This window comes from Callospermophilus lateralis, chromosome 2, assembly GCF_048772815.1.
Source record: "Callospermophilus lateralis isolate mCalLat2 chromosome 2, mCalLat2.hap1, whole genome shotgun sequence".
NCBI classification, from domain to species: domain Eukaryota; kingdom Metazoa; phylum Chordata; class Mammalia; order Rodentia; family Sciuridae; genus Callospermophilus; species Callospermophilus lateralis.
In genome coordinates, this window is record NC_135306.1 from 37,530,367 (window position 1) to 37,549,315 (window position 18,949).

At 41.9% G+C, this 18,949-nt stretch overlaps 1 protein-coding gene across 3 annotated transcripts; it reads right to left on the reverse strand.

Moving 5' to 3' along the window:
• Positions 1-2,540: 2,540 nt before the first annotated feature.
• On the reverse strand, positions 2,541-16,357 carry Nudt2 (nudix hydrolase 2). 3 transcript variants are annotated; one of them, XM_076843344.1, is made up of 4 exons: positions 16,273-16,357; positions 10,128-10,227; positions 5,677-5,817; positions 2,541-3,126 (listed from the first exon to the last, which is right to left on the reverse strand). In XM_076843344.1, exons 3-4 carry the CDS (start codon positions 5,801-5,803, stop codon positions 2,810-2,812), a joined length of 444 nt encoding a protein of 147 aa, XP_076699459.1. In that variant the 5' UTR covers positions 5,804-5,817; positions 10,128-10,227; positions 16,273-16,357; the 3' UTR covers positions 2,541-2,809. The 3 variants fall into 3 exon arrangements, with proteins under 3 accessions (XP_076699459.1, XP_076699460.1, XP_076699458.1); XM_076843345.1 differs by lacking the exon at positions 16,273-16,357 and adding an exon at positions 13,023-13,330; XM_076843343.1 differs by lacking the exon at positions 10,128-10,227.
• Between the last annotated feature and the right edge of the window lie 2,592 nt (positions 16,358-18,949).

Genomic DNA, 18,949 nt, shown 5'->3' on the forward strand with positions numbered 1-18,949 from the left:
GCATATGTGAGATCCTGGATTCAATACCCCCAGTACTACCAAAAAAAAAAAAAAGGTTTTGAAAGCCTGCTCTCCACCTGTACTCTTCACCTTCAGTCACAAAGCTAAACCCACCCTTAATGTGCGGCCATGACTCTGGCTTATAAAAATTAATGCTCAAGGGGAGTTGCTGCTTTTCTGTCTATGCGAGGCACTTGAAGAGTTCCTGACAATAAATTTGCTTCGTCCTTGGTACGTCTGTGTGATCAGTCCTGTGCCAGTTTCCTTTCAACCTGTCCCATCCTCTGGAAGAAAACTTTCATCATGTAAGTATCTCCTTAGATGGGACAACTCTGCAGAGGTCTGAGGCCTGGCCTACTCCAAAGAGCAGCATCAACAGAGTAGGGCTCTACCAAATGAGAGAGTATGGCGGGGGCAAGTGAGGTGGACTTTGAGATACTTTTGGGGGTCTCTAAATTCAGATCAAACAAGCCTGGGTGACCAAAAGCAAAGTGATGATGAGGGGAAAGCCTATTCACTACCACATTCCAATCTTAGTTCCATTCTGTCCTCACCTTATCTACTTCTCATAACATTTTTTTTCTTTCTTTTCTTTTGGTACTGGGATTGGAATCCTGGGATGCTCAACCCTAAGTCACACTTTCAGCCCTTTTTAATTTTAGAGACAGAATCTTGCTAAGTTGCTGAGGGTGGCTTTGAACTTGTGATCCTCCTGCCTTAGCCTCCTGAGCTTTTGGGATTACAGGTGTGTGTCACCACACCTGGCTTACTTGTCAATTATTTGAGACTCTGTCTCAAAATAAAAAATAAAAAGGTCTGGGGATGTAGCTTAGTGTTTAGGTGCTCCTGGATTCAATCGCCCATACCCACCCTCCACATAATACAAGCTATGGTAGACCCATTCACTAAAGTACACATGACTCCAAAGCCATGCAAGATATTCTAAAGCAGTCTTCCCTCTGACATCTCAGTCTCTAAAAACCCCTGCTTTTAGGCAACTACCAGGATCTTTTTTTTTTTTTTTTTTTTGTAGTACTGGGAGTATTAAGTCCAGGATCTCGCATATGCTAGGCGAGCACTCTACCACTGAGTTACATCCTCAGCTCTTCTTATTTTTAAATAAAATTTAAATTAAAAATTTAATTAAGTGTATTTTTTTTTTTTTTTTGCTAAATCACTCAGGCTGGTCTTGAACTTGCAGTCCTGCCTCAGCCTCCAACATGCCCGATTTACCATTTACCTTTATAAATCTTAATTTCCCCAGCAATAAAAATGAGCAGCAAAATCAGGTAATTTTCCAGTTCCCTTCCAACTTTGATGTATGAGGTTTTAGTTTTGAGATTCCACAGCCTCTCATTCTGAGAGCACAGAGCTGGCCAGCCTTGTTAGGAGGCAGCTTGTCTGTGGTTTGGCACCACTGCCCAGCAGGCATTTATTAAATCAGTGGGATGTGGTCCCTGCTGGCCTGGAAGAGAACATTAAGCTCCAAAAACTTCCTGCAGCAGGCCTCCTTTGGAGACTGCTGCTCAGAAGGGTGAGGAACAAAACCATTTAGATCCTTGGCTGTCCTCCAAGATTCTGTTCACTAATACTTTTGCCCTGTCTGCAGGAACTAGTGACTGGAAACATCTGGAAGCCTGCTTAAGACCTAGGGGACTTCTCTCTCCTTCCTTTGGGGTGACTGTTCTTGATTCTGGTAATCCAGGTTGACCTTTGCCAATGCCCCTTCCCTTCTGGTCTTCTACACTACATTGGACAACAATGCTGTAATAAAATCCACATGAACCCAGCTGCTAACAGCTTCTGGAAGAGCTATAAGATCTAACACCTGCCCCTACATTCTTTGAGCCCTAGTAGCAAGGGAAAAGAAGGCTGAGACCCAACTCTTGCACCTCTGGGTCTTACACTGGAGTTGTGGGGAAAGGGAGTAGTTGGGGGTGGGAATGATAAAGTTTGCTGAAGGTGGGAAAGGCAGCTGCAGGACAGGGATGCACAGGTGTAATGATATGGCTGCTGGGAAGCCAAGCAGAACCCGAGACTGGGATTGCCTCATTCTTGGTGACCTACATCATGTTAACAAGGCTCATTACCTGGCAAGGCAAGAGTGGATGGGGAGTGTATTCCAGGGTTGCCTGTCCCTCTCTGTTGTGGGGAGCCAAAGTTCCTTGGGTATCTAATTATATTTACTGAGTACATATAAGATATGTGTGCAGTGCTGTCAGCATGTGTGTGTATGGTCATGGTGGTGGAGACATACCAGTGAACAGAACAAACTAAATTTCTGTGCTCCAAGTCTTACTTGCTTACAAATCCTGACTACAGCACAGACCCAGGAACACTGGCAGGGGTGGGATGCCTAGTTAGAGGTAGAAGAGCCACCCTAGCAGTGCTGGGTCTCTCCCATTCGATTCCCTGGCCCTTAACTTTTCTAGGGTAGAGTGTATGGTCATGGGATTTCTTCTGGTTAAGGTCAGAGCTCTGATTCACTTTAGCTTTCTTCTCCTCACCAATGCCAAGAGTCCAAGAAATAAACACATAGGTTAGAAGGACAGATAAGCTGCTTGAGGTTTATTTATAAAGTAAAAGAATGCACTTACTGTTTTTTTTTTTTTTTTAACTACTTTGTCTTTTCACTCAGCTAATTTTCTTACTTGTTCTCATCTGACAATCCTAAACTGACTTCAGTAACCTTTCTGCTCTTGTCTGTAACAAGCCAAAGACCCGCATATCTTTCCCTGGACCAAAGGGCAGGGTTAATTTCCAACAGCCCTCAAGAATCCTTTGGAAGCAAATGACTGCTCTGGTCAGCTTAGGCCGCTGTGGAGCAAAGAAAATGGTGTCCTTCTTGGAGTGCTGCCTTCATCTCCTTGAACTCAGCCAACTGGCAGGCCTCATCCAGCCCCAGCCAGCGGTAGGCTTGGTGTTCATTGGAGAGGCGGATCTCCACATCATAGTCCTTCACTTCTGCCAGCCAGTAAATGACTGTTTTAGGCTTCTGCCACGCAACATAATTGAGCTCCTTTCTGAACCCCTCAACGATGGTCAGCTGGTGAGCTTCTATTCCTGCTTCCTCCCGAGTCTCCCTTAGGGCTGTCTCCAAGTCATTCTCTCCTGGGTCCACATGGCCTGGTTAAGAGAAAAGGAGGAGGGAATTTTCAGTAGTACCTAAAGATAGATTTTTCCAGGATTGATGTCTTGAAGATAGGGTATTAGGTGACTTTTCTAGGAGTTTCTGGGCTAAAAGAAGTCTAAAGATTGGAAATATCCTGGGCTGGGGTTGTAGCCTAGTGGTAGAGTGCTTGCCTAGCATGCATGAGGCACTGGGTTTGATTCTCAGCACCATATATAAATAACTAAAATAAAGGTCTATTGACAACTAAAAAATATTTTTAAAAAATGATTGGTAATATCCTGATGTGCCTGGGAAGGAGTACAAGGTAGGTAGTGCCTGGTTCTTGAGATCTAAGGAATTCTTCCTTCCCACTCCATTTTCTCTGAAGAGAGCAAAACAAACTATGTTTGGCAAATCAGGCTTAGAATACGCTTCTGGATGGTAAGCAAGATAGTCCTTCTCAGTTTTCTATCTCCTGTGCTCTTAGAGACTTTTCCCTTAGAGACTTTAAGCAATTTCTGAGGAGCAGTCCCTTTTTGGCAGGGTGATACTTCACCTATAATCCAATGAGGACATAACACTATCTATAGTTGGACCCTTAAGTTCCAGGGCCAACAGACCGACTCAAAACCCTGAAATGCTACACCAACAGCTGTTTCCAAGTAGCCATTAAAGCTTTTTTCCAAATTGTTTTCATCTTTCTTACTGAACAAGGCCAGATTTCGGTTTCATAGGGAAAGTCCTGATGGGAACTTAGACTAAGCACAAGTCGAGAGCCAGTTCTAAGAAAATTTGTTGGCAAGACTGAAATTCAAGAAGACAGCTGCCAAGAAACTATTGTAGGAGAATTTGAGGCTCTGCAGACCAAAGTGGCCCTCAGCTTTATGCCTAGGCTTTTCCCGCAAATTCTCAGCTTGCCCTGAGGGGCCCAGAAATATCAGGGAGTTATTCTGGTAACCTGTCTACTCATGGTTGTGGCAAGTTGCCAAGGAGCCTCCTGGAGCTCAGGGGAAGCAGAAACTCTTTAGTTGTTACCCTCTTGGTTTGGAGTTATACCCTAGTACTTCCCTTTCTCAGGGGTCCACATATAATGCTCACAGTCAGTTGCTGCTGCACAGAAAATCAGGAACTTGGCACTTGAACACTTTTTAGCTTATGGCTGTGGGACATTTTCTCTGCATAGCACCTCCTATAGTGTACATAAAGACAGATAGCTAATACACTGAGGGAGTAAAATGGAAGGATGCTGATTAGTGACACTTATTTAGGATTCCCTGTCTCCCCTCAAGTGTGTGCGAGTTTCTGAGCACATTCCTTCCAGAATTCAATGATATTTAACGATAACAGGGTAACTTCTTCCCAAGTCCAGGCAGGAAATGATTAGGAGAGCTGCTGATATCCTTTAATGAGGGTATCATGCAGTGTGACTAGATGATCAGAAGATAAGTGTGAATATTCCTATTCATAGTATTTATGACACTTCTTTTTTCCACCTTGTTTCTTCCTGGTACAACACAAATGTGCAAAATTTTATTTTCTGTTATCATTTCCTTGTTTTCTTCCAACCCTAGATCCTCGTCCACCCCTCCCCATCTCACTCCCTGTTATCTTGTCTGGGAGCCATTCACTCAGGGCTTCTCATCCCCATAGGGGCCAAAACAAGTCTGTTCCTGCCCACTTGGACCATTCCAATGGTTTCTTTCCCCTCTTTCTCCCTACACAGAATGGCTTATTTTTCGGGATCATCTGAGGAAATCTCTCTTACTCTTAGAAGTGAGATCAGGTATGCTAGTGGATGAAATACAGCCAGCTTACAAACAGATCTTGGCCTGGCTGAAGACCCCAGATCACTAGTCTTCACTGTTCAGCCTGCTAAAGAACTGACCACTCTACCCTGGGTGCTGAATGATGGACCCAGGGCATAGGTGGTTGATCAAACTGCAATCCCAAGGTCTCCGATCTTCAAAACCTCCTGGTTTAAGAAGGGCCCTCTGTTTCCCTTACTCTTCTATTTCTGCAGATGAATGCATGATCAGGGAACCCACCTTCTCTGTGCTTCTAACTCAAAACATAGCTAGGTTAAAAAACACTCCGGATGTTTAGTTCAAAAGAAAAACCTAGTGAATGGGACACTGAACAAGTAGTCAAAGGAACCTGATCAAATGAAATCCAAAACAGGGCTAAAAGAAAACTTGGGATTTTCTAGTCAACCCCTTCCTTCTTTGACAGATGAAAAATTCAAAAGCCTAGAGAGGTGGGCACATAGCCCAGTCATGACTCAACTCCCAACACCCACAATTCCCAGTCCGATGATGGTTTTCTCCTACACCATCATTCACCACAGAAGCTGGAGATCTGGTGAATGATACAAAAACACCAGATGCTGCTTCTGCCCTGTAATGCAACCACAGAATTCTATTTTCAGCTTTGCTTTGGCCTGCAGACCTTGTACATAGAAAGGATCAAGGCCTTCTGCCTATCCCACCAGTTCTTGATGTACAGTCACTAGGAAACAAGAGCAACACTTGGCATTTCCCTAAAAGCCAGCCCCTCTGGCTTCACACCTTTGGGAGGAGTCCAGTGATGAATGCCATTTGATGCCTGCAGCAGTAGAAATTCAATTGAATCGTTGTCCACCTTGGGAATAAGGCGTCTTCGGAAGATGATCAAGCCACATGCTCTCAGGGCCATGGTCTATCTAAGAACTTAATGAAGAAAATATAGGACATTTGGAAGTTACACAAAACAGGAAGATCCAAACTTGAAGGTGGCACCGTGGTGCTGGAGAGTAACACACTAACTAACAAGTGATCTTATAACCTAGAGAAGGCAGCCTGCCAAGGGCCAATGATGGAAATTCAGAAATTAGGGACAGACCTTTGTGTGTTAACTGCAGGATCTGGCAACTACCCTAAATCAATATAGCTTCTACTTCTAGTCTTCTAGGTCTCCCTATAAAATACAAGGCTTGTGTGTATTCGTGAGTCTAAAGATTCTTGTAAACGCACTGAAACGAGAGAGAGAATGGGAATGTGAAAGATGTAAGTATCATCAAACCCACAATCCCATTTCCTTCACATATATTCTGAGCCCCTGCAACACAGGGACCCCAAAAGTGTAGTCTGATAACTCAGAGGGGTCACCTAAAACAGGTAGCTTGGTGTACAAAAAAAACTTCTTGTTATTTTTTCTTTCTTTCTTTCTTTCTTTCTTTTTTTTTCCTGGTGCTGGGGATTAGAACCCAAGGCCTTGCGCATGTAAGGCAAGCATTCTACCAACTGAGTTATATCCCCAGCCGCTGAGTTCAATCCCCAGTACCAAAAAAAAAAAAAAAAGTAAAAAAATAACAACAAAAAAGAAAGGAAGGGAGAAAAGTAAAAAGATCTGTACAAGTGAATAGAAAATTCATGATCTGAGAGTACACATGTAATCAAAGTAACAAAAAATAATGAAGATCTTTTGTTGTTGTTGCAGGGTCGGTATCGGGGGTTAAACTCAGGGGCACTTGATCACTGAGCCACACCCCAGCTCTAGTTTGTATTTTTTTTTTTTTAATAGTAGGAGAGTTCAATATCCCTCTTATTTTCTTTTTAATATTTATTTTTTAGTTTTACAGCAGACACAACATCTTTGTATGTGGTACTGAGGATCAAACCCGGGCCGCACGCACGCCAGGCGAGTGCGCTACCGCTTGAGCCACATCCCCAGTCCTCTAGTTTGTATTTTATTTAGAGACAGAGTCTCACTGAGTTGCTCAGCACCTCACTTATTGCTAAGGTTGGCTTTGAACTCCTGTTCATCCTGACTCCGCCTCCTGAGCAACTGGAATTACAGGCGTGCACCACCGGGCCCAGCTGAATATCTTTTATATAAGACCCTGCTAAAAAAAAAATTTATGTTACTCATTCACTTAACCTATACTGAGCACCAACTATGTATAGTCATCCCCTGGTATTGAAGGGAGGTTGGTTCCAGGACCCCCAGGAATACCAAACTCCACAAATGTTCAAGTTCCTTATATAAAATGGCCTGGTATTTGCATATAACCTATGAATATCCTCTGCATATTTTATTTTTAAAAAGTATTTAATTATTTTATACTTTATGGTGTTAGGGATTAAATCCAGAGCCCCCAGCATGCTAGGCAAGTGCATTCAGGTCCCTTCGAATACTTTAGATCATCTCTAGATTACTTATAATACCAAATACAGTATAAATGCTAGGTAAATTATTGTTATATTTTATTGTTTAGTTAATAATGACAAGAAAGGGCTGGGGTTGTGGCTCAGTGGTAGAGTGTTTGCCTAGCATGTGTGAGGCACTGGGTTTGATTCTCAGTACCACATATAAGTAAATAAATAAAGATCAATCAACAACTAAAAAAAATTTAATAAATAACAACAAGAAAAAGAGTCTGTGTTCAAGAGACACAATTTTGAAAAAAGTATTTTTGATCTGTGGTTGTTTGAATCTTTGGATATGGAACCCCTGGATACTGAGACTCAACTACACCAGGCACCTATAAACTGCCTTTGTCCTTAGATAATTAATCATCACATGGGAGAGGCAGAATTTAATCAAATAAGCTAATTTTAAAAACCTGCCAATAATGTACATATTACAAAGGAATAATGAATAATGGGTAACCTGACCTTGTATGAAAGATCATGGAAGGCTCCCTAAAAGGGATGTTTGAGGAGCAAAGGATGAATCAAAGATAAATCAACAGAGGGAAGGAGGGGAGAGAGTATGTTCCAGGGGGAGGGAACAGCAAGAATAAATCTCAAGGTGGGATGGCAGAACTGAAAGAAAGCTACATGTCTCAAATGCAGTGAAGGTCTGGGAGAGTGGCCTAAGATGGATAAGGCTCATTTCATGTCAACAGGGTGGGAGAAGGAGCTGGTGCTCAGGGAGGGCTTATGTCAACAGGGTGGAGAAGCAACTGATGCAGGGAGGGCTTATGGAGTAGGAGTGGCTATTCTTGGCCCTCTTGTTGGTGCTCAATTAAGAGGCTGTCAAAGGCATACTGAAAATCAGATCCAAACTGAAACCTGTTCTAGGGCAATCCTTAGGATTGCTAATAGATGGTAATGTTATCTTAGGAAAGATCAGTTTCTTACCAAAGAACCACAATACACCTCTCCAAACCTTTCTCCTCTTAGTGCCCGGAATTTAACTCAGGTCTTTTGGCACACTAGGCTAGCGTTCTACCACTCAGCTAAATCTCTGCCCCTCCCCAAAGGGTTTTTAAGGATTGGAAAAAAAAGTCAAAGGGGATTTTGAAATCATCTATGTTTTCATATGCTTTTTTTTTTTTTTTTTTTTTTTTTTGGTACCCAGGGCCCTTTATTGTGGAACCACATCCACAGCCCTTATTATACTCAAGGGTACTCGCCCACTGAGCCACATCCCTAGTCCTATTTTGTACTTTGAGACAGGGTCTCACTGAGGTGCTTAGCACCTAACTTTTGCTGAGGCTGGTTTTGAACTTGTGATCCTTCTGTCTCAGCCTCCAGAGCTGCTGGGATTACAGGCATGCACCACTACAACCAGCTCATTACTATATTTTATTTTGAGACAAGATCTTACTAAGTTGCTTAGGGCCTTGCTAAATTGCTGAGGTTGGCCTTAAACTTGTGATTCTCCTATCTCAGCCTCCCAAGTCCCTGGGATTACAGGCATGCACCACCATCCCTAGCTATTATTACATGCTTTTGAAGGAAGAATAAATTGGCACATATCTTTAGTAGGGTAGTTTTAGAATAACAATCAAAATATAAATACAGGTCAGTGATAGAGTGCTTGCTTAACACATGTGAGGCACTGGGTTCACTTCTCAGCACCACATAAAAAAATAAAGTTATTGGGTCCATCTACAACTAAAAATATTATATATATAACACATATACATACATTTATATATATAAAATATACATTTCCTTAGACCTAGCAATGCCATTTTTAGGTGCTCTCACAGAAATACATATTTAAGATATATAGATAAGGAAGGGTACATACTCCCAACTTATCTGCAGTATCAAAAAGAAAGGCAGAAACAAATATACACCAATATGGGGATCATGAAATAAAGTATATTTATAAGACAGAATATTGTGATGGCATTTCTTAAAATGTGTTAGAACCAAATGAGCTGCTTATGAGAAAAGAAATTCAGACATATTAAGTAAAAATAGAATGATTCAGAATAGTATGAATAATGAAATCTTTTGAGTTAAAAATTCATATGTTAAGTGGCAATAGGCTTTTGTTAAACACTGTGTTCTATTTTTCTGAACTCCTTATTTATGTTGAGAACTTTCCCACTCCAGAAGCTGGAAGTTACTGTTACTTCAGAACAGATGAAAAAAGATTTCAAATTACTGGTCCATAGTTGAGGGTGAAACAGCTGACTGATCCAATGCCTCTCCTATAGATACTCAGAGTATTAGAAAGTGAGATATGTAACATACCTAACTGTTGCCTTAGGTACAATCCCATAAAATGAATGTTGGAGCCCATAGATAAGTTTAGGGATCCAAGACTAGAGGGTGCAGTACCTTGCCTGGGACAGAAAGCCCCATAATACTTCTCCATACCACTACCACCTTCAGTACAATATGATAACATAACATAAATACGCCTGCATGGGAGACAAACTAAACAGGCCTTGAGTGGTCATGTGGAAGCAGGCCAATATTTTCCTATGTGCTAAGTAGTAGAGGTAGGGGAGAATCTTAGGGTAGCAACAAGGTACAGCCTAGCAAAATGTATCTTGGTGGATACCAGCATATAGGGGTGATCACAACAAAGAAGCAGACTGGCCAAGTGTTCATCTAAATGGGACCCGAAGACCTTGGATCAGATGTTCACTCTTCACCTATGCTTTGGACACAGAGAGTACAATCCTTCTAAAGGGAGAATTCCTCACTGCCCTTTTCAATTACTTGGCTCAAGTCAGATGTTTGCTGGAATTTCTCCATCCCCACACAGGCCATACATACAAACTCCTACTTACCCCTTCTGAAGCAGCTCAAATGTTACCTTCACCTGTGAAGCCTTCTGGTTTCTAATTACTCGACAAACTTTTACTATAGAGTTCAGTCAGAGAAGCAGAGCTATGAGTAACGGAAAATTAAGAATTTATTATAAGAATTATTCCTTGTAACAATTTTGGAAACTGGTAGAGAAATCCATGCAACTACTTAACTTGCACCTGTTATGGGCCTGAAGTCTCTATAGGTGATACCAACAGTTGGGAAGAAAGATGATGTGAAGTAGAGGAGAAAGGACAAACTGGAATTTGTGAAAACAAATTTTGATCCATGAGGACAACTGGAATTCATCAGGACAAACTGAAACTTGTTACTGTCTCTAAGTTCAGTGACACAGATGACCTGCAGAAGTTGGACCCCCTTGCCTCAAAGCTGAATGCACATGTGATTCAGAGGAGATGAAGGGGGACATTCCATAGGTGCTGAGAAAGCTGCAGGCTTGGATATGTCTTTTGTCAGCAAGGTGAACCAGCAGATCAGTGTTAAAAGTGTATGCACAGCCCCTGTGCCTGATACCCAGATCTGTCCTTTAGTGTACTGATTGCTACTTCACTTCAGCTTTCCAAATCTTCATAGATTTGGGACCTTTCCCTATTCCACATCTTTAATATCCCTCTCTCATGGTATTCTAAATGTAACCCCCACCTCCAGTACTAAGGATCACATCCAAGGGTGCTCTACCACTGAGCTACATCCCTAGTCCTTTTTATTTTTATTTTTAAAAAATATTTATTTTTTAGTTGTAGGTGGACACAATATCTTTATTTTTTATTTTTACATGGTGCTGAGGATTGAACCCGGGACCCCGCGTGTGCCAGGTGAGCACTCCACGGCTGAGCCACATCCCCAGCCCCTTTATTTATTTTTTTAATTGAGACAGGGTCTTGGTAAGTTGCACAGGTTAGACTTCAAATTATGATCCTCCTTCCTCAGCCTCTCAGTTTTCCAAATCTTGCACAAAATTTTGTGTTCAATACTGACCTGGAACCAAACAGGAAAGGACTCCTGGGACATGTAGTTCCTACTTAGCTAAAGTGACACAGTACAAAGCAATCATAAGCATGCACACCTAGTATGCTAAATCTATGTTGGCAAATCTTCCTCTGGCAAGGAAGAGCCAGACTGAGCTCTGTTTCACTGGGACTCAGCATAGCAGATCTCAACCCATGTTCATTGACTCAATAGAACTTTCTCCCCACCTCCCACTCAAACAAATGTTTGAGTATGTTCTGGGGCCCTGGGAAATAGCCCAGTGTCTTCCAGAAGAGTACCATTTACATAAAAGTCAATGGCGCTATTGTTGGGAGTTTTCTGTTTTTCTGGAGACCAGAGAACTGAAACTGTCCAGGGGTTTGAAAGGAGCCAGCTTTCACACACAGACTCCAAGCCCATTCAAACCTCAGGGGGTTAAAGAACATAGCATCCAATATGCAAATATGCCTGCAGTCAGGATTGCAGAGGTGAGAACTCCAGGCTGACAGCAGGCAATTCACACTTCAGAAAAGTGGCAGAACGCCTGAGGTGGTTATGAACAACAACAACAAAAAAAATCCCTCAATGTCATCAGAAGGTTCCAGAAGCTAAGGAAAAGTGCTCTTGGCTTGATCTATACATGCAATTCACTCACAGCCTAGGAGGTTTGAAACCTAGGTGCCAAAAAAGAATTTACAGATAAATGGCTAAGCTGATGTGTTCCAATGTTTCCATCAAATTAATCAGAGGGCTCTTGTAAGCATAGTTCAACTCCAAAAGCCCTTAGAAGTATACCTTTATTTATTCATTTAAAGGTGCTGGGGATCAAACTCTGGGCCTTGTGCACACTAGGCAAGCACTCTACCACTGAGCTACACTCTAGCCCCACTAATATGACTTTAGATAGAAAGAGCTCCCCAAATCCTCCTCCTGATTTGCTTTCCATAGTCTTAAAAGCCCTTGTATAGTGTTTCATGCTACCACGTTGTCAATTAAGCATCAATACTGTGTCAGCTACACTATACAAGGTGTTTGTTTGGTATCAGGGATTGAACTCAGGGGCACTCAACTACTGAGTCACATCCCCAACCCTATTTTGTATTTTATTTGGAGACAGGGTCTCACTGGGTCGCTTAATACCTTGCTTTTGCTGAAGCTGGCTTTGAACTCCCTATCTCCCTGTCTCAGCATCCCGAGCTGCTGGGATCATAAAGGCTTGTGCCCCTGTGCCTACTGTACAAGGTTTTTGACAATTATCATTTCTAATGCCCAAGACAACCCTTCAAGACAAGCATTATTATCTCTTTAAGAGGAAACTGAGATATTAAGAAAGATTAAATACTTGCCCAAGGAAATAGCTGCCCTGTAAATAAATTTGAATCCAAATAAATCTAACTCCAGTCTGTATTTTTCTCCCATCCCCTTTAAACTACTCTGCTTGCCAAGAAAGAATAGGGCTTAGGGCACAAAAAGCCCTGACAGAGGACATACAAATGATTATAAAAATCACTTCCAGTTTTGAAAATTTCTGAACTTTAATCTCTATTCATCTGGAGGTTGCTTAAGATGCCTAGTTGTAATCTTTTCCATGAAACAGGCTGAAGGTGGGTGAAGCAGTAAACAAAGGTCCTGGTGCCCCAAAAGACTCTGGAGGGGAAAGTGTAGCTTTAGAGCCCTAAAAATGCCTGTCAGGGAAGGGTTTCTATGCCTCTATTGCTCTTTTCTGGGAAGTAGGAACCTAAAACAACATGTTCAAAGTCATACCCAATAGCTTTGGTATTCAAAAGCACCAAGTACTGGGAACACCCTTGATGTTAGCCTTGGACAAGCATATAAACATCTAACTTAGGGCCCTGATATCCAAAAAATTAGTCCAGGCCACTCACCTTGGGGAGGAAGGCCAACTGCCAGCTTACAAGCAACCCATGAGCTTTTCCTCATTTTCCACATAACTGCTTTCTCTGTAGTTCACCAGTTTCCTTCTTCTCTTTTTGAATGGACAATAATAATATCCCATCCATCAATAAAGTTCTCTCTTAAAAAGAAAAATCCCTAACTACATGAATAAATTTAAACAAAGAAAATATTCCTTCAACTGTACCTTTTTCTGGACACCTACCACTTCCTTCTTCTCAGAGAATAAACTGCTGAGTCATTTTGCGATCTTTGCTATCTGGCTGAGGGAGGAAACAGGAGATTTCACCTGTAATAGCATATTGGCTTCTAGGACGAGGCCAAAGTCAGACAAGGTTGGGACAAAAATTTTTCTAGAGATTTGTTAAGTGGCCTATTAGTGCCATCTGCTGTTCAATTCTAGAAAGCAAATTTGGGGAGTTACAGTATTAGAGCCTGAAGGGATTCCTTCACTCATCTAATGTCTGTTGAACATGTCATATGCCACAGGCAGTGTGACAGGACTGAAGAGTAGATATGAAGCTGAATACTACAAACCCCAGATTTGCTAGAGGTTTAAGCCTAAAGTAGAAGGCATTCAGACAGACATGTCAGTGTGTTTTGTGCATCATAAAGGTATAAGATGAAAAGATAGCAAAGAAGGATCTTTAGGTCCAAGAAATATACCCCATAAGGATTTCAAGATGGCCAATTTACTAGCGGAATAAAGGTGGAGGCAAGGGGCACTCCAGGCAAAGGAAGGAGTGTGTGTAAAGACCCTTAAACACAGATATTCCATTGATAGCTTAGCTTATATTCTGTAGGCAATGAGGTCTTTCAATGGTTTTAGGCAGGGCTGTAATTTGGTCAGACTGACACTTTATAAAGATATTCTCACAGCAAGCAAAGTGAAAAACATTAGAAAGAAAGCCTGGAGGCAAAGAGATCAGTCAATTATGAACCTACTTCAACAGTCCAGTTTAGGTAGAGGCTGTGAGAAGGGAAAAAAGAGGATAAACTGAAGAGATATTTCAAGTAAAATTGAAAAAAAAAAGTTTCATTGTCTAAGGGAAAGAGATTTAAATATAAATCCAAAGGAAAGGGAAAGAGGTGTTTGGTTTAGGTGATTGTCACTCTTAATCCTGTATTGTAAAACATCAAGTTAAAAACTTCTGTTTTAATGGCACACTCAGCCTTGGATCACTGAGAAATGGATTTTCATATTTTCTGTAAAACAGCTGTTATACACTATGTTACTCTTTATGGGTAAGGACCAACAAGAAAAATATAGATACAAAGAAAAGATTTATTTTAAAGAATGGATTTGTGCTGGGTGCAGTGGCACATGCCTCTAATCCCAGTGGCTAGGGAGGTTGTGATAAGAGGCTGTGATACAAGGATCGCCAAGTTCAAAGCCAGCCTCAGCACTGGTGAGGCACTAAGCAGCTAAGCAATCAGTGAGACCCTGACTATAAATAAAATACAAAATCGGGCTGAGGATATGGCTCAATGGTCGAGTGCCCCCAAGTTCAACCCCCAGTAGCTCCCCCGCCAAAAAAAGAATGGATTTGTTTCCTTATTAGTAAGAATTACCTTATTTGCTTAACTGCTTAATTTTGAGCTAAACTGAGTACTCAATTACTAAGTATCACAGGTTGTATACAAGCTGGTTAGTATATTTGTTCTCCCCCCCGTCCCCATCCCTTTGGTACTGGGAATTAAACCCAGGGGAATCTCTACCACTGAGCTGCATCCCCAGTTTTTAATTTTATGGATTTATTTTTGAGACAGGGTCTTGCTAAGTTGCAGAGAGGGGCCTCAAACTTAACTATTCTACTGTCTCAGTCTCCCTAGTGGCTGGGATTACAGAGGTGCACTTGGGCTCCCATCTTTTTTTGTTCTTATTGGAGGGATAACAACTACCATTTTTTGAATAGTTACTTCTGGCCAGGCATTGTGCCAAATGCTTTACCTTCTTTATTTCACTTAATCTTTGCCACAACCCACTGAGGCTTTATTGCCATTTTCAATGAAATCCAAATATTTTGATAAAATAGAAACTATAGCTCAGAGATGTATCTGGTAGTCATTCAAAAGCAGGTATGCCCGACTCCCAACATCATTGCACTTTCCTTGTGTTTTCTTTTTAGTGTGGTACTGGGGATCCAACCCAGGACTGAGTGCATATTAGGCAAGTAACTCTGTCACTGAGCTATATTCCGGGTCCTTTTTATTTTGAGACACTGTCTCACTAAAATTGCTGAGGCTGGCTTAGAACTTGTGATCCTTCTGCTTTAGCCTTTCTAGTAGCTGGGATTATAGGTGTGTGTCACCAGCCTGGCCCAAAATTATAGCTCTTAACCTCTGCTTCCATTTTAGTGTTTTTAAATTGATATTTGAAGGGTTGGAGATATAGTTCAGTTGATGGAGTGCTTGCCTTGCATGAACAAGGCCCTGGGTTTAATCCCCAGCACCTCGAAAAGGAAAAAAAATTGATATTTGGATTTCATTCAGTTTGTTTTAAGCTGTTCACGACTCCCCCCGCCACCACCACCACCACCGCGGTTATTTTTGTTTTTGTTTTCTTAAGGTAGTGGAACTCTCTTATTTTTTGTTTGTTTTGGGAGTACTGTAATTGAACCTGGGGCTTCCCTCATGCTAGGCAAACACTCTACCACTGAGGTACACCCCCAGTGCCACCCCCCCCCAATTTTTCTTTTTTCATTTTCAGACAGGGTCTCCTAAATTGCCCCTGAACTTACATCCTCCTACCTCAGCCTCCAGAATGGCTGGATTACACTCGTGCACCACTACTCCGGCTTGACTGACTTTCTCCACTTCTGCTTACATGACCACGATATTATTCATTCATAAAACGAATCAATTACAATATAAAATCTCATTTGAAAGCAGGTGAGGTTTAACGGATGACAACAAAGTGAAATTGAGTCCCTGGTACTGGAAGGAAAACCCGGACCTCGCCTGTCTTTGAGATTCTGATCATGCCCTTTTTTGCATGCTGGCAAAAAAGGCTCACAGGCAACTAGCCCTTCCTTCCACCGGTGCAAACAGGTAAACTGAGGCCCTGCGAGCGGTTGAGGTCTGGCCTCCCTACGCCCGCCAGTTCGAAGAAGGCCGTGTCCACTTTTGACTCGGCAGCGACATGAGGTTACTCAGCGGCTGATACCCATCGCTCCAAGACCCAGTTTCACTATGGAGAACTAAACCCTCAGGGTTACTCACCCGAAGCAAAAGAGAGGCAGGAAGTGGGCCTTCAACGGAGGCCGGAAGTACACCGGCCAATCAAGACAGCTCCATCGTAATTCGGTAGCCCTACAGTATTGGGTAAAAGGAGCTGTGGTCCACCTTTAAGGCGGGTCTCACTGGAAATGTCGCGAGATCTATGTGCAGGCGGGCTGATTGGTCAAAGGACAGAAATTGGGCGTTACGCCCGCTGTTTTCTCAGGTTTCCGATTGGTTTTCTAGAGGAGAAGGCAGTGAGCGACAACGGGTTCCCTGACTGCCCATTGGTGGGCCGTGCGGGCCTGCGGGTAAGCGGGTGTCAGCGCGGGCGTTCGAACTGGCGTTTGGCGGCGTTGCCATGGGGATGCGGCCTGGCAGCCTCTGGAGGTTGGCGGGTGACCAGACGCTCAGGTCGCTAGCCTTGGAGTTCTCACAAGACGGCTTCCTTTTCTCCTGTCCTGAGATAGGGCTGACTGACCAGGCGTCAGGAAGCCCCCACGGTGAGAGAATTGGGGAATCGGGGCGGAGAGGCTTGTCGGGAACCGTGGCGCCTGCCCTGTGGAGAGGGTGCGCCTGACGGCCGCTGAGCATTTATGAGAGAACTGGGAGTTAGTTCCTCCTGGTTCTTCTGAACGTTTACCCACTCTTCCTTTCATCCCCATATTTCTACTTTTCCTTTAGCAATGATCTTGAACACCTCTCTCATGACGTCTTTCTAAGTTGCACATTCCTCCTACCTTTGAACCCATACCCAGGAGGGAACCCTTCTTTGGTTCGGTTTATTTGGCTTTAGGTTATTTGTGTACTTCGTTAATCCCAGTGTCCTCCTCTCATAAATTTTTTGAAATCTTTGAGGTAAGGCAAGCTTTTTCACATGTTTTACATGTAGTCTATTTTCAGGAAATGTTTGTTCCGTTGAATTTAATTCATCACATATAGATCGGATTCCCCTTTATGTTTTTATTCTTCTTTAGAGAGCTCTGTGGTCTACTTCAATGCATGTAGCAGCAGTTGGCACCTATCTTATCCATTCAAGAGGTGTCCATGATAGAATTGCATTACCAAGACTGTTTCGTTGTTAGCTCATAACCTAATTCATTCTCATTGCTGATTCAGTATTCAGTCTCCTTGCTCATTATTCTCATAGATTAATGGTGACTTTAATAAAAGGATTGGAAAAGCCAGGTTATAGTAGCTATGTTCTTACTACCCTCTTAGAATTCTAAGTTTGAAACACTACCCTGTAACTAAACTGCAGATCTGTAAGATGGAATCCAGTGGAAACTGGATTGGGGATTAAGAACTTGGTTTTGGTTCTGTCTTTATCTCATTCACTGTAGATAGCTTTGCAAGTCATTTACCCTTTCAGACCTTGCTTTTTTTAACTGGAAAAATCGAAGGGTTGAGCTGGGGTTGTGGCTTAGAGGGAGAGTGCTCACCTAGCACTTGTGAAGCACTTGGTTCGAGCCTCAGTACCACATAAAAATAATATAAAGGTATTATATAAAAAAGAAAGATCTAAGGGCTGAATTAGATTAGAACTCATATGTGACTATATCAATTATCTCTCACACTCCTGGCCTTCCAAAGACCATCCTGATTTCTTTTAGCAGCTAAAAGTAGTCACTACCATTTATAGAGCATTTATCTTGTGAGAATTACAAGGGCTTTGTATAAATATTACATTTTTCTTAGTATAGCATATAAATATGCCACCCAGATAGCATTTCATTAAAAACTTTTATGTTGTTAATGAAAATTAATGAAATTTATAATTTGTGAAGAGTAGACTTCAGGAAGTTTTGCTAAATGAGTGATAGAGCCATGTGCTGTGACATGTGCCTTTAGTCCCAGTTACTTGGGAGGCTGAGGTCAGAGGATCACAAGAGTTTGAGGCCTGCCTATGCAGTATAACAAGATCTCATACCTTTTGAGGGAAAAATAAAAAATAAAGAGTTATATAAGTTTTACTTGTTATACTTTGAGTGTCATGGTCACTGTAAACTTTCTGAGTTACTGTCTCAGGGGTTTTGGTGTTTGTGTCCTGTTCAACAAGACAACTTTTCCATTTGCTTATAAGTGAATTACAATGGATACCATATATTGTTGAGTTTTTATCATATACTGAGTGTAGCACTTAATTTGCATTATTCTATGTAATCTTTTTAAAAAATATTTTTAGTTGTTGATGGACCTATATTCTTTATATGTGGTGCTGAGAATCGAACCCAGTGCCTCACACATGCTAGGCAATCGCTCTACTACTGAGCTATAGTCCCAGCCCTCCTTGCAATCTTCGGAAGCAAACATCTAAGTCACCATCATTTTTTTTTGCTTCCTAAATAATTTCCTTCCTTCCATTTTTGCCCACCCCCTGCAGCACATTCACTGAATTGGCCCAGAAATTTTTAAAGATATATATCAGATTCTATCTCTTCGCTTGCTTAAAGTCTTCCAATGAATTTCTGCTTTCCTTAAAAATAAAATGTAGACACCTTTACATGTCCCTAATCTGAACCCAACCTTTCTGACTTCATCTCTCTTCACCTACTATGCTCACCAGCATGTACTTCTGTTGATTACTTTATCATGCTGAGCTCATTTCCACCCTAGAATTTTCATACTCTCCTGGAATGCTTTTCCTCCTGATCTTTACTCATACTGTTTCAGGTTTCAC

What these genes read in the sequence shown, in the direction of transcription:
- Nudt2 (XM_076843343.1), bottom strand. Translation starts at nt 5,803, where the DNA reads ATGGCCCTGAGAGCATGTGGCTTGATCATCTTCCGAAGACGCCTTATT. An exon ending in TCACTGGACTCCTCCCAAAG is followed by an intron (nt 3,127 to 5,676) that starts GTGTGAAGCCAG and finishes TCTCTTAACCAG; the next exon opens with GCCATGTGGACCCAGGAGAG.